The 14695-nt window shown below is 38.6% G+C and overlaps 1 protein-coding gene across 1 annotated transcript in view; it reads left to right on the top strand.

Annotated features, from left to right (window-relative positions):
- Nucleotides 1–14398, top strand: part of PROC (protein C, inactivator of coagulation factors Va and VIIIa) — a 37231-nt gene extending 22833 nt beyond the window's left edge. Inside the window, exons 9-17 of the mRNA XM_058189127.1 lie at nucleotides 708–1255; nucleotides 4025–4148; nucleotides 4514–4674; nucleotides 6144–6168; nucleotides 6593–6706; nucleotides 8343–8477; nucleotides 8901–9193; nucleotides 9739–9856; nucleotides 10063–14398. Coding sequence (XP_058045110.1) covers nucleotides 708–1255; nucleotides 4025–4148; nucleotides 4514–4674; nucleotides 6144–6168; nucleotides 6593–6706; nucleotides 8343–8477; nucleotides 8901–9193; nucleotides 9739–9856; nucleotides 10063–10610 — 2066 coding nt within the window. The 3' untranslated portion in view covers nucleotides 10611–14398. The remainder of the gene's footprint in view (nucleotides 1–707; nucleotides 1256–4024; nucleotides 4149–4513; nucleotides 4675–6143; nucleotides 6169–6592; nucleotides 6707–8342; nucleotides 8478–8900; nucleotides 9194–9738; nucleotides 9857–10062) is intronic.
- The last annotated feature ends 297 nt before the right edge of the window (nucleotides 14399–14695 follow it).

The following is a 14695-nucleotide window of genomic DNA, read 5'->3' as shown; positions in this document are numbered from 1 at the left end:
TTTCTCCATCCAATTCCATTACATGCATATTTTCTCCTTCTTTTGCATCTGATTCTTGGGTTAACAAGAATAACATAACAAGCAATAACAAGCAATGTCGGCTGGCGGCCCCCAGGGGAAGGTCCTTCTCTGTAGGGGCTCCCACCCTCTGGAACGAACTTCCCCCGGGTTTACGCCAAATACCTGACCTTCGGACATTCCGTCGCGAACTGAAGACACATCTTTTATTCGCGCGGGGCTGGCTTAAATTGATTTTAACAAATTTTTAAATTCTTAGAAATTAATTTTAAATAGGGTTTTTTAGCTTATTATATATTATATATTTTACTTCTCAGGCCAATTTTAAAATAAGTTTTTTAACTGCATTTTAAATTTGTATATTGTATATTTGTATATTGTACCTTCTGTTTTATTCTTGCCTGTACACCGCCCTGAGTCCTTCGGGAGAAGGGCGGTATAGAAATCAAATAAATAAATAAATAAATAAATAAATAAATAAACATAGTAAGCAATTTTCCTATTGCATGCAAATCAATATTATAATTGAATCAATATTTATTCCTACTATAGTTTGGAGTTTGCTTATTCTAACATTCAAGGAGAAAGTACAACCTTTATTAAATGTCTTTTTTAACTGTTTGGAGAAAGATAGACTTGACTTAGTTTCAAGAAAGTAGTATTTCCAAATTTTTCTGTCGCTCTTACAGGTAAATACCACCGACGGCGTATAGATGAAAGTGAGATAACTATTATTGCTGACAAGATATTCTCTCATGAAAATTACTCTTCAGTCACCTATGATAATGACATTGCAATACTACATCTATCCCACCCAGTTGTCGTCAATAAGTATATTATACCCATTTGCCTGCCTACCCAAAACCTGGCAAATCAACAGTTGATGACCGAAGGGATTCAAACAATAGTAACAGGCTGGGGAAGCCAGAGTGCGAATCATAAGAAGAATTTCTCCTCTGTTCTCAATTTTATTGAAATCCCTGTAGCATCACGGAATGACTGTGTCCATTCTATGTGGAATTCTCTAACAGATAACATGTTCTGTGCAGGGATACCAGGAGATATACGGGATTCTTGTCATGGAGACAGTGGTGGTCCTATGGTTGTAAAATTCAAGAACACCTGGTTCCTACTTGGACTAGTGAGTTGGGGAGAAGGCTGTGGGGATCCTAATAATTTTGGAATCTACACTAAGATCAGTTCATATCTTGATTGGATCATCCAGAAAATGAAATCATAAAATGATTACACTAATGATCAATAAAAACAACATACAATGATTCTGTGCTTTGTGTTACTTTTCTTCAATGGTCTCACTATTTTATATACCAAGAATCTGTGATATATCTGGGATGTATCACAGATTCTTTGCAAAAAAATGTTGGCAAATTTACTTCGATCAAATGCAACAAAGGTTTTCTATGACAATCCTGGTTTTACAACAATCTTGGTTTCAAGAGGACAATCCGAGAATTCCTCAATAGTTTGACAGACAGTTCAGCTCAAAACTGGATATCAGGATGCAAACTGGGACTGTATTCTATTGTCCATGAGTAGCTTCTTTCTGAATGCCATTTGCAATTGGTGCCTTAGTTTACTGAGTCCCCCTGGAACATGATGTCTGGAGTGCCAATGAAGAAAGATGAAAAACTAACTCAACCACGAATGAGTCTATGTCCATTTTTGCGTCTATAGTGTGGTGATAAAGGAAGTGAAACAGACATACTTCTCCTCCCTTATTACAGACCTTAACACCATCAATCATATTATCTTACTGGACCTCCTGTGGTGGTTAAGGATTAGGGAAGAGTTTTGCTTCTGCTCCATTCTCTATTAATAGTTTCAATCTATTGTAGAAAAGGTTGGCCCAGTGACCCCTCCACAGGAATCAGTCCCCACCCCCTTGATTGTTAACATTTACAGTATGTGGAGCTACTGGGAAAGGTCATTGAACAGTTTAGAGTGGGATATAGAATAGAATAGAATAGAATAGAATAGAATAGAATAGAATAGAATAGAATAGAATAGAATAGAATAGAATAGAATAGATACAACACTTAATGATAAGTCATAGGCTAAAATTAAGTAATCAGGAAACAATATCAGTATAAATCATAAGAATACAAGCAACAAAGTTACAGTCATACAGTCATAAGTGGAAGGAGATGGGTGATGGGAACGATGAGAAGATTCATAAATCATTACCCTGAGTTGTGCGGAGGTGCTGCTATTACTATGTCTTAGTGCCTGGAGCCTATGAAGGTCTGGATGGGAGAGAACGAACTCAAATTGAATGCAAGCTAGTGAGAGTTCTCTTTTTGGTATGTGTTATCCTTGTGGGATGAGACCCATGTCTATTTGACATAACTCTTATGGTATTCTTTTAGAACAGTTACTCTATTTGTTTTCTATATTCATATGGAGTATACATACTGTATGTACTTTCCATATGCTTTCCTGTTCCTTTTCCTATATTATAAATATCCTTCCATGACATAAGGCTACACATCTAAATCTGTTTCTCAGAAGGAAGGCAAAAGGCCATGCGTTAAAATTCCATATTGTAATCTAATTGGTGTATGGGGCACCACTGCTATCACAATACTGTAGCTCCTTGTGTGGCAGGTTGTCCTGCCCAGAGCCTTTTTAGGATTCAGATCTATCTCCTGCCAAACCATGTGTCACTTTTAATTGGCTCCTGTGTCAAAATGATTTTCCATCTTATTTGGTTCTCTTGATGTCAGTAACCAATTAAACCAACAATGTTTAAATATTTGGGAAGATTATATTTAACCTAGAAGTTTTAGGTGTAAAATTTTTTGGTCTATATTATTTTAAACATTTTAGATTGACTTCTTTCCATGTTTGTGACATGGGGTGTTTCCCCTCCCCCAAATCTCTGATATACAGTATATATACCAAAACGCACATATTGATATATGAGTTATCTTCCAGCTAGAAAACCTGTTGAGGAAGACTTTTTAATTCAAGGTATTTGCATGTACGAAAAGCAGAATATTACCAAAATAAATGAATAACTACAGCTCAATGGGATAAAAGTACAGACATCCAGAAAACATTCTATTTGGAAGTACAGGAATAGAAGATTTTGTGGGAAAGTGTGTTTCAAAAAGTCATGGAAAGATGAATAAAAGATAGGAAAGGATTCTCCCTCCCCCTCCCCAAGTTCCATAAAAATGTGAGAATTAAAAAAAAAAAGAGGCCACAGGTAAGGAAAAGGCTTTTAGAATCTGTTTAATTTTAAAATGTTTGGGCTGCAGTGGGTTGGTTTTGGTTTTTTTTGGCCATAGTATTCTGAGACCAGAACATCCATGTCAATATTTGCTAATAGTTTAATCATCAACATATAATTTCCAATAGCTTTCTTTCCTAGCTTTTGTAGTGGTTGTAAATAGCACTGTTTCCTCCCTAATCAGGTAAGAGAATACAACATTTCTAATCTGCTGCAAAGCAGACTGTTTCTTTTAAAACTGCCTGTTTTCCCCCCTTTATTTTGTTCCTCTTAATATGTACTTGGTTTCCTGAGTGACAAAGTTTCTGTTATTAGATGCCAATTGTTATTTGATAAAATGAGCATAATGAACAGCTGTGAGAACAAAATGAAATACAATCTGTTCCTGTAGGGTACCTCTTACACACTTCAGTTCTAGCAGGGAATTAAAAGGAAATAGGCCTTGCTTGCACTACTATTCTTCAGATGTTTCCTTACTTGGACACATTGTATAAATAGCCATTGCTAGTGCATCAAATCTTCTATCTTCCTCAACATGTTAATTTTTCCTTAAAAAGCAAAATACCTGAATTATTATTCCAGTACATTTAATTTCTGGTTTTAGGAGATATTACCTTTATTTCTAGATCTGTAGCCTTTTCTGCTAGTCCCCATCTTTGTTTTTCATATGCACATAATTCTTATTATCCAGTTATCTCTTTCTCGTCTCAGTACTTGAGGAATATTTTCTTTAGTCTTGTTTCCTATGTGTAGGTGACTGTCTCCAAATCAGTATATTCTACTATTCACTTTGGATATACAATGGCTAGAATTTCCTTGGGGCCAACCTTGATTTTCTTAATCTGCTGCTTCATCATCTTTTCACATTCGTTATCAGGTACCTATTATTCATTACCAGCAGTCACAATCTGGATCATGTATTAACAACCGTAGTTAATTTTTAATCCCATATGTTTCTGATTGTTACTTTAAGAACAAAGCTACCTATTTTAATTTCATAAGTGTTGCTTTGAGATAAATTATGGATATGAAACTCAAACCACACATTTTTAAATACTGATATATTTCATTTATGGATCTTTTCCCCCCATATTTAAGCCCAGAAGAAATAACCAAACATATCCACCAGTTTAGCCCTGCAATATTCTGTACATTCAGTATGTTCATTGTGAATATAAATATATATTTACCCTGAATTGAAGAAACTGGCATTCTTAGTGATATCTTACTCTTTATCTACAGTATTTGTGAAAAAAGAGAAGGCAAACCAGGTTCTGAGGATTCAGAAACGTGCTAACACTTTCTTGGAGGAAATTCTCCCAGGAAATTTGGAGAGAGAATGCAGAGAGGAACAGTGTTCATTTGAGGAGGCAAAAGAGATTTTCAAATCAAAGGAGAAAACGGTGAGCACTGGAATTGGAGGGACATTTGACTATTTCTTGCAAGTGTAAGAGGAAAGTACACCTATCTAAATATCCCATAGAAACTGCTGGTTCCTCAAAATAGCCACATTCATGAAAACTACTGTTTTGTTTGTTTTATTATTGTTGTTTGTGCTTTTTCAAGTCAGTGTTAACACCTGGTAACTGCCTGGACAAGTTCTTTTAGTTTTCTTGGCAAGAGTTTTTCAAGGATTTGCCATTGCCTCCTTCCTAGGGCTGAGAGAAAGTGACTGGCCTAACGTTATCTGGCCAGCTTTGTGATAAGGCAGAAATAGAACTCACAGGCTCCTAGTTTCCAGCATGGTGCCTTAACCACTACACCAAATTGGCTCTCAGAAATCACTGTAGTTATTGTTGAAACTTTTAAAATTAACAGTAATTTGCTAGAGCATTAAAATAAATAAATACAAAACTACACATACAGTGCTTGTCTGCTGCTCAGACTCCCTGGTTTGAGCTGGGCAGTTATACAAACTGAATAAATAAGTTAAATACAAAAGCCAGCAATCTTCTGGCTTTCAGTGGCTGGAATAAATATTTCGATTTCTTTAAAGAGTGAGCAAAAAATCCTCACATATTTAAAATTGAGTCATATATATTCTTTTCCAGCTGAAATCATGATTTTCTATCATTCGCCCTTCACCTCCTACAGATCTTACAGGATGTCATACTAAGGTGTGGGAATATTTTGGCCGTTAATCTTATAGCCCACCTTTTATATAGCCCAGCTGTGCTATATAAGGAGGAAATGATGAGGCAAAGCATTAACACAATGGTGCATAATAATCCACATCAACCTGGGTTAGCTTCAAGGTTGTGGAAACTATTATTTTTTTAATAGAAGATTGGTTCAAAAGTCTTAACTAAGAAAAAATTCTGCACTCAGCAATTTGCTTTGAATGCCAAATCTGCACAGTGCTCAGACTAATCCTGGTATGCTTGATTACACTCGCTTTTTAGTTTTAGTGACATAATTGAGGCTGAAGGAGAATCATTTCAATGAGACACCTCCTGCAGATACAGGCACATTTAACAGCATTAATAAATAAATAATAATTACCGCTAGTAAGTAGATCCTTACTTTGGAGCAAACTGCTGTTTAAGTTACCACAGGCCCTTTCCGTAATACAATTGACAAATCTTTTTTAAAAATCTAGGCCTTTTAGAGCTTTTAGCTATGTGTGAATGTTAAAATAATTCAGAAGTGGGTACTATATATATTTGTATTTGTCAATAATAAAAGATTTATATTCATGATGCAAATCCCCATAATCTATGCAAATCACCCAGATAGCCAGATCCACTTTCTATAGAACTAGGCTAATTTTAAATCATATGTGCCTTCGTTACTTACATTGAATTGTTTAAGTTAATTTATAAGGGTGCTTTGGCCTAATCACATCTGTTTTTATTTTTTATTTATTTTGCAGATGGAGTTTTGGTTTGATTACAAAGGTAAACATTTTATACATTTTCTATGTATTCTGCATAAATAATTATTCATTAAAACTTAAAGCTTATAAATACCTATGCTAACTTTGGCCCCATAAATCTTGAGGTTTTTATACATTTTAAAATCTATTGAAGATTTTGTTTTTGTTCTGGCAAGAATTGTGTTTACGTGATAAAATTATTTTAATGTATTGTTCATATAATAAACTTACAGTTTTCTTCCTTTGCTCATTAATCTATGAATAAAATTTTCATATTTCATTGACATTACTATTTTTGTTGTTATTTATAATTTTAATATTTTAGATTGTGTAGTGTGTTATTGAAACTGAAGTGGCTAAGAAACTACTTTAATGCATAAATAAGAAAGTACTCTAAATACTTATCTGGATTTGATTTGTATCATCAAATTTCTTTTTTCAAACAGATTCCGACCCCTGTAAAGAAAATACATGTAAAAATGGTGGAATATGTAAGGTCAAACACTACACATATTCCTGTACATGTCCCCCGAGGTATGGAGGAAATCAGTGTGAAATAGGTGAGTGAGGTATAACATTAGCCGACCTGCTATTGTAGTAAGAATCTGCTACCTTTTGAGTAGCTTTCTAACCTGGCAAGACTTTGTTGGCCAAAAGTCATACTAGTGAGGGAAATAAAAGGATAGTTCAGAGGGCATATGTCAGGAAAAGCAGTCATGTAGATGGGATCAGAGAGGCAAAATAATAGCCTGATCCCCAATTTGTCAAAGGACTTTCGCTTCAAATATAAGATGCATCAGCTATTATCAAGGAAAATAGTCTTGTGTGTTTTCAAAGTTTAATCTTTACTTCTACATTTTTCTGTTGAAGGTTCTCTTAAAGAACTTTATGTAATTTGACCAACTCAGTATTTTTATTTCCTCCATCATTAACTGTACAGGTAATCTTCAACTTACGACCACAATTAAGCCCAAAATTTATGCTGCTAATTGAGAAATTTGTTAAGTGAGTTTTGCCTTGTTTTACAACTTCTCTCACCACATTTGTTAAGTGAATCACTGCAGTTCTTGAATTAACAGGGTTGTTAAGTGAATCTGGTTTCCCCATTGACTTTGCTTGTCAGAAGTTTGCAAAAGGGGATCACATGACTCCAGGATACTGCAATTGTCATAAATGTGAGTTAGTTGTCAAGCATCTGAATGTAAATCCCATGACTGGGAATGCTGCAATGGTCATAGTATGAAAAATGAAGATAAGGCACTTTTTTCAGTACCATTATAAGTTCAAACGGTCACTAAATGAACTGCTGTAAGTGATGGACTATCTGTATTGCATGTAACTACTTAAAGTTAAAAAAGAATGATAACATTCTTTTAAAAAAATAAAATATATATATTATATTTTATTTTCTTAATAATATGTGATTAATCTATCTTCCCCCCCCCCCCCAAAAAAGGAGGACAGGCTGAATTCCCTAGTTGCATATCACAGAGTCAGAAGTTGGTACCATAGGAATGTATTTCTTTTTAATATATATAAATGGGTTGCTTTTGCTCTAAATGGGTTGATGTTCCCCTTCTACTTGCTAATAAAATGGTAGCCTGCAGGAGTCTTAGTTCACACACACCGGGATTGGAGAAAATATCAAGTAGAGGGTCCCACTGGAAAGTAGGTGGTGGTAGCAACTAAGCTGCTATGTTAAGGCAGAGGGTAAAGCTGGGATCAAAGGATTCTGGGAGAAATGGTGTGAGATGCCAACTTTTCTCTTAGGGAGTAAGTCATAATACTAAATGGGCCATAAACTGGTGATCCAGTGGAATCTGGAGACCCAGTTTAGTCTAGTCTAGTCTTTGAAGGCACTGGGCTAGAAACCAAGAGATGTGAGTACTACTCCTGTCTTAAGTTTAAAGCCAGTTGAGTGATACTGAGCAGTCATTGTCTCTCTCATCCCTAGAAGGTGATCACAAATCACTGCCAAAAAACATTGCCAAGAAAACTGCATGGACTAACTCAAAGGTGCACGCATACACACACACACACACACACACACACACACACACACACACACACACACAAGAATAACTTGAAGATCCCTTTACTAATTTTAAAAATGATAAATTGAGATTTGGGTTCCCATTACTGATAGCCTATTATTAGAAGATGACTCAAGAACCACCTCCTCTGTCTCCAATGCAGAGAAATTTGAATGCTGGTACAAAAATGGAGAGTGTTGGCAATATTGTCAAGATACCGAACATTCAGTTCATGTGATCTGCTCCTGTGAAACAGGATATACACTAAATGAAGACGGGAAGAGTTGCACCCCCTCAGGTAATGATTCATCTTACTGGTTTAAAAATGTGAATTTAGAAACTAAATGTTCCAGAAGCCCTTTTTTGGTTTTCCCTAAAACCAAACTGGAAGTCTGGTTTTCCCTAAATGGGTTGATGTTATGGTTCCAGAATTTCCAACCAGTCAGCACGAAGAGCAACAGATTGTCTACTTTAGATGCACAGTATTATGTTGAATAAAATTTGATTAAAACCAGGAAGTAACGACATCCGAGCAGGTTGGCGGAGCCTCATGCTGCTGCCACTACTAGTTCACACGAGCCGGACAGAACCGGCAGGATTTCACCACTGCCTCAAGCCCATAAATCATCATATATATTTTTTTCTTCTTTCAGCAAAATAAATTTGGACATAATGTTAATTAAGTACAGTTATCCACACTGTTTAATCTCCCTGATTTTAGATCGCTTTCCTTGTGGGCTGATTAAGCGATCCACACGTTCTTATGAAGGAGGAACAATCACACAAAGTGAAATGAATGCTCATGAGAACATGACCAACTGGAATCAGACATTAAGTTGGGCTTCCTCAGGATGGTTGAATCTCACAGCAGAAACTGAAGATGACATAGAAAAACTGAAAGGAAATTTCACAGAGGAGGATTTACTCAAATGGCCAAATATTAACTACACAGATAAGGAAGACCCTAGAATAATTGGGGGATCTTTCTGCCGCCCAGGAGCATGTCCTTGGCAGGTAACACTAGCACGCTTAAAGGGTTTTATAAAATAGCCTCATTTTATATTGTTAGAATTTTATGAAGCAGCAGGGTGCAATCTTTTTCAATGGAAGTTAATTCTGAGTGGCAAGCTAGGAGATTAATTCCAAAAAGCAAAGAGAGACAGAACACAGAAGTTGAAACTCTTAGTAGTTCATAATTATCTTATATTCAAGTTATTTAGCAGCATCTTTTGCATGTAGACTTGGAGCCTCAGGTCATGAATGCTGCTTTTCAACAAGCACACTACCATCTAAAAAATCATCCAGATGTGTCCTTAAATGATGCCTCCCAAGGGAGGACAAGTGACTGCAGATACTGTCCTTTTGTATAAATATTGGAAAAAGAGTGCTTGCAATATTATTGTGGGCATGTGAAGAAATGTGTTGCTTCACATCCCTGTATTTTTGTGTATGACGATCGACCTCTGATTCAATGCTAAATAATTGAAATGAGAGTGTGGACAATTCATACAGATTTGCAGCTGGGTTAGAGAACAATTTATTATTATTTTTCTTCCTAGGTACTGATTCAAAATAATAGAGGTTACGGTTTTTGTGGGGGCAGCTTGATCAGTAGCCAGTGGGTACTTACCGCAGCACACTGTTTCGATGCCATTACTCCCCATCAAGTGACAGTGGGTAAGTTGTAGAGAGGTGCAAACAAAATTACAGTCTTCTAATGCTTGTTTTTCACCCACAATGTATTCCTGAAGAAGCAGTAGATTCTCCTGTTCTGATATCACATTCCTGTTGTAAAAAAATAAATGTATTTTTAACCTTTGAAATTATAGAAGCAAACAGCACCTGCTTAGATTTTTCCCCCCACACTTTTATTTGCTTTTCAGGAGACTTTGACAAACATCAGCGAGAACGAGATGAACAAAAAGTGAGCGTACAGCACTACTGGAGACATCCTCAGTATAACTCACAGAACTACAACAATGACATTGCTTTGGTCCAATTGACTAGCGATGTGATTTTTACCCAGAATGTACTTACTATTTGCCTTCCTCGTCCTAACCTAGCTACCTTGCTGATTGAAGACGTAGCCCATGGAATAGTTAGCGGATGGGGTGCAACTCATGCTAAGGGTAGGTTAACTCGCTTTCTCATGAAAGTTAGGTTGCCCATTGTGAGCATGGAGACCTGTCGGCAGTCCACCAAGAAGCTCATTACGGACAATATGTTTTGTGCTGGCTATGATAACGAAGGGCAGGATGCTTGCAAAGGAGATAGCGGTGGGCCTTTTGCTGTGTCTTTTCACAATACCTGGTATCTCTTGGGGATTGTCAGTTGGGGGGAAGGTTGTGCTGAAGTGGGAAAATACGGAGCTTATACTCTCGTACCCAATTACATTTCATGGATAAAGGAAGTAATCGAAACTAATTCTTGAAGGTTTTTTGCATAATCTGCAGTGAAGGCCAATCTGTATAAAATATTTTTTTGTGTGTGTTTGGTAATATTTAACAACTTGAATAGCCAGGTCACATTGCAAGTTTGTTTCCTATACCTGTTCTTAACTAAGTGATTAAGTTGCCCTTTTCTTTGTACAGAAACAGAATTGTTCTATAAATCTATATCAGCATCTAATTAAGATTTAAGCATAAGCAACTGGATAGGTAGAAATACTACCTCAGTCCCTCCCTCCCAAAGTGATTTTTAACCCTTGTAAAGGACTTCAAACATACTAACAAAAATAGCATCACAATGTCATGACACAAGTTGTTTCTTTCATATGTTTGAACAAGATCAGGATATGCGTTAAAAAGGGTGGGACTTGCAAGGTGATACTACTACTCTGCTTTCATCATTCTGATCCTACCTTGAAATCTTTCCTCCTACCCCCACCTCCACAAATGCCATGGGGTTGTGTGATCCTGCAGAGTGCAGTAGGCTATGGTGGAAAAGGAAGAAACAAACATTCAATTTGTGTTTATACAAACATGCATAATTTGATGACTGACCAGATTGACAAACCATTGTTATGGATTCACAAAATACATTTGAACTCTAAGATGACCAAAGATGAAAAACCTGTAGCTGCACAACTTGTCATGTTTGGTTACTGTTACTTTTGAATAGCTTTTTGTGTTGGCCAAATAAGACTCCACAAAAGCATAAAGCTGCAGGTTTTTAATTGATCTGGTTAGTTGTTTCTCATTATTTTCAGAATGGTGGATGCAGGAGCTGCTTCTGTCAATCCATTCCATGCATCTAAATAATGATCTAAGTCAATGATTGCAACAGTCCAAAGAGGAAAATGGAATATAAGCAGTCAGTGAAACTGAATTAAACAACAAAACTTTAAAATATATGAATATGGTAGAATTGCTTTTGAAAGTAAGAATTGCAATGTTTAGCTAAGCACACTACCCTATTTGAGGTCTCCATCTCCATCCCCAGATTGTGTTGGCAATTTTGGTTCCAGAACATGATCATTTAGCAGTACAGATTGGTGGACAGGTTTGTTTCCAGAACATGGAAACTAAATTTATAGATATTCAGTAGTTTTTAAACACTTATATATAGCCTTGGGCTGCCTCCTAAAGATTATACAAGGTATAGGCTTCAGATTCTGAATTGTGCAATGCATGTTATCTGAAACAGAGAATGCAACCCAGTGTTTCCTACTAGGAACATTTATAACAGGAATGCCAAAGCTCTTGAAACCTCTCCCGAAGAGGTAAAATGTATACATAAGGAATATTCTCCCACCCACCTCCCGATGCCCACGATTATAGTTCTTCCCCACTCAGTTGTTCTCTGATGAATCGTATTTGGAGACATATTGAATGGGGAGGGAGTTACAGGCACAGAACTGAATTATCCTTGAATGTTGTGTTGTGACTTGCATTCCATAGTGGGTAGGGCCAAGTGAAAGAAAAGATTAGACAATTTGATTTCATTCCATTAATTAAATTTAATGAATTATTTAATAAATAAAATATGGTTCAAATATTACTTTTGAAGCAGTCTGCATAAAGATATGCATTTATACCTCATAGTTGTAAGAGTGTCAGTACTGTATCTTGTAGCGAGAGGTCAGAACAGTAGTGCCAACAACAAACCACAAGGATGGCTAGAATGACAGGTGCTTGATGACATTACAGACTGGCATTTTGGCATCGGATGTGCCCCCGTCATGCCATTTGCATGATGCCATTGTCAGGCAGATTTTGCCTCTTGCTCCCACACGCCCCAAACTCATAACCTACCTGTACTTTGGGAACTCAGCCCAAGCTAATCTATTGCATGTATCTGAACTACAAGAAAAAGCTCTTCTTCAAATATGAAAAACAGGCCCATAGAACATCCTCTTTTACATGATTTAAGCAAAGGGCGAGGGGAAAGATGTCAAGAAAGGAATGTTTCACATCTTCAAATCATATTCCCAAATATAGCCAGGACTGAATCAGAATTAGTCATGGCATGTAAACAAAAATAAAACTTTTGAGCATTTTTACAAATGAACAGATGTAACCCTAAGCCATCAAATAGCAAAACAAATTGCAGGAATTTCAACGAATCCACGTATTCCTATTGTGATCCTAAGTGTATTAATGACTCCAGATAAATAGTTTTAATAATCAGCATCAGGCCATTGGAAAAGGCAGCTTTGTTTGGAACAGTTTACATCCTGTAACAAGATCTCTAACCCCTTCAAGTATTAATAGTTGTCAATCATCCCAGAAAAGAATCTGATGGATAAAATCCAGTCTGAACATCTGGCTGACTCTGTAGTAGGAAGTGGAATTTCATTACTTCCAACTATTGTTTCTTAAATGCATTCATTCTGTGATAAGCATTAAAATAAATGACAATGCATTTACAGAAGAGATGAAATAGATTATAAGGTTCAGAAGATTCTTAAACCCCATGACATAAGCATATTTATACCTCATAGTTGTAAGAGTTGTAATACGTTGGTTCCGTCCCAGGCGCCTGATGGACCCGGAGAGGTTCTTGACGGAGCCTGGGCCGTTTCCTGAGGACCTTGCCCACGGCACGACTGAAGAACTGGTTGCGGCCTGGGAACGGGCCGCGGCTGGGGCTTTGGACCGTGTCGTGCCTTTGCGGCCTCTGACCCGGCGTAGATCTCATTTGGCTCCCTGGTTTTCCGAGGAGCTGAGAGAGATGAAACGCCAGAGAAGACGCCTAGAGAGCACTTGGAGGTCCAGCCGTTCCGAAGCTGATCGGACACTAGTGAGGTCTTTTACTAAGACCTACCTAGTCGCATTGAGGGAGGCGAAACGTTCTTACGTTTCCACTCTCATTGCATCGGCAGATAACCGCCCGGCCGCCCTGTTTCGGGTAACCCGTTCCCTCCTTCATCAGGAGGGACGGGATGACCCTTTACAGGGACGAGCTGAGGAGTTTAACGGTTATCTATACGATAAAATCGTTCAGCTTCGGGATAGCTTGACCAAGATTGTGATGATCCGACCGAGATGACTGAGACACGTCTTGTTGAGGTTATTTGGGATGAGTTTGATTCTGTGGCTCCCGAGGACGTGGACAGGTTGCTGGGGAGGTTACTGGACCCGTGTTCTTCCTGGCTAGTGCTGGCTGCTCAGGAAGTGACACGAGGCTGGCTCCAGGGGATTATAAATGCTGCTTTGGTGGAAGGGGTTTTCCCCGCCGCCTTGAAAGAGGCGGTGGTGAGACCTCTCCTTAAGAAGCCTTCCCTGGACCCAGCTATTTTGGGGAATTACCGTCCAATCTCCAACCTTCGATTTGTGGCGAAGGTTGTAGAGAGTGTGGTTGCATGGCAGCTTCCCCGGCACCTGGATGAAGCTGTCTATCTAGACCCGTTCCAGTCCGGCTTCCGACCCGGTTATAGCACGGAGACGGCTTTGGTCGCGTTGGTAGATGACCTCTGGAGGGCCAGGGATAGGGGTTGTTCCTCTGCCCTGGTCCTATTAGATCTCTCAGCGGCTTTTGATACCATCGACCATGGTATCCTGCTGCGCCGGTTGGAGGGATTGGGAGTGGGAGGCACCGTTTATCGGTGGTTCTCCTCCTATCTCTCTGACCGGTCGCAGACGGTGTTGACGGGGGCAGAGGTCGTCCGCGAGGCGCCTCACTTGTGGGGTGCCTCAGGGGTCGATTCTCTCGCCTATCCTGTTCAACATCTATATGAAGCCGCTGGGCGAGGTCATCAGTGGTTTCGGGGTGAGTTATCATCTGTACGCTGATGATACTCAGCTGTACTTTTCCACCCCGGACCACCCCAACGAAGCGGTCGAAGTGCTGTCCCGGTGCCCGGAAGCCGTACGGGTCTGGATGGGGAGAAACAGACTCAGACTCAATCCCTCCAAGACGGAGTGGCTGTGGATGCTGGCACCCCGGTACATCAGCTGCAGCCGCAGCTGACTGTTGGGGGCGAGTTAGTGGCCCCAAAGGAGGTGGTTCGCAACTTGGGTGTCCTGGATGGACGGCTGTCCTTTGATGAACATCTGGCGGCCGTCTCCAGGAGGG

Source organism: Ahaetulla prasina, chromosome 6, assembly GCF_028640845.1.
Source record: "Ahaetulla prasina isolate Xishuangbanna chromosome 6, ASM2864084v1, whole genome shotgun sequence".
In the NCBI taxonomy this organism is placed as follows: Eukaryota; Metazoa; Chordata; class Lepidosauria; order Squamata; family Colubridae; genus Ahaetulla; species Ahaetulla prasina.
Note: the sequence above shows the minus strand (reverse complement) of the source record. Positions and strands in the feature narration are given on the sequence as shown.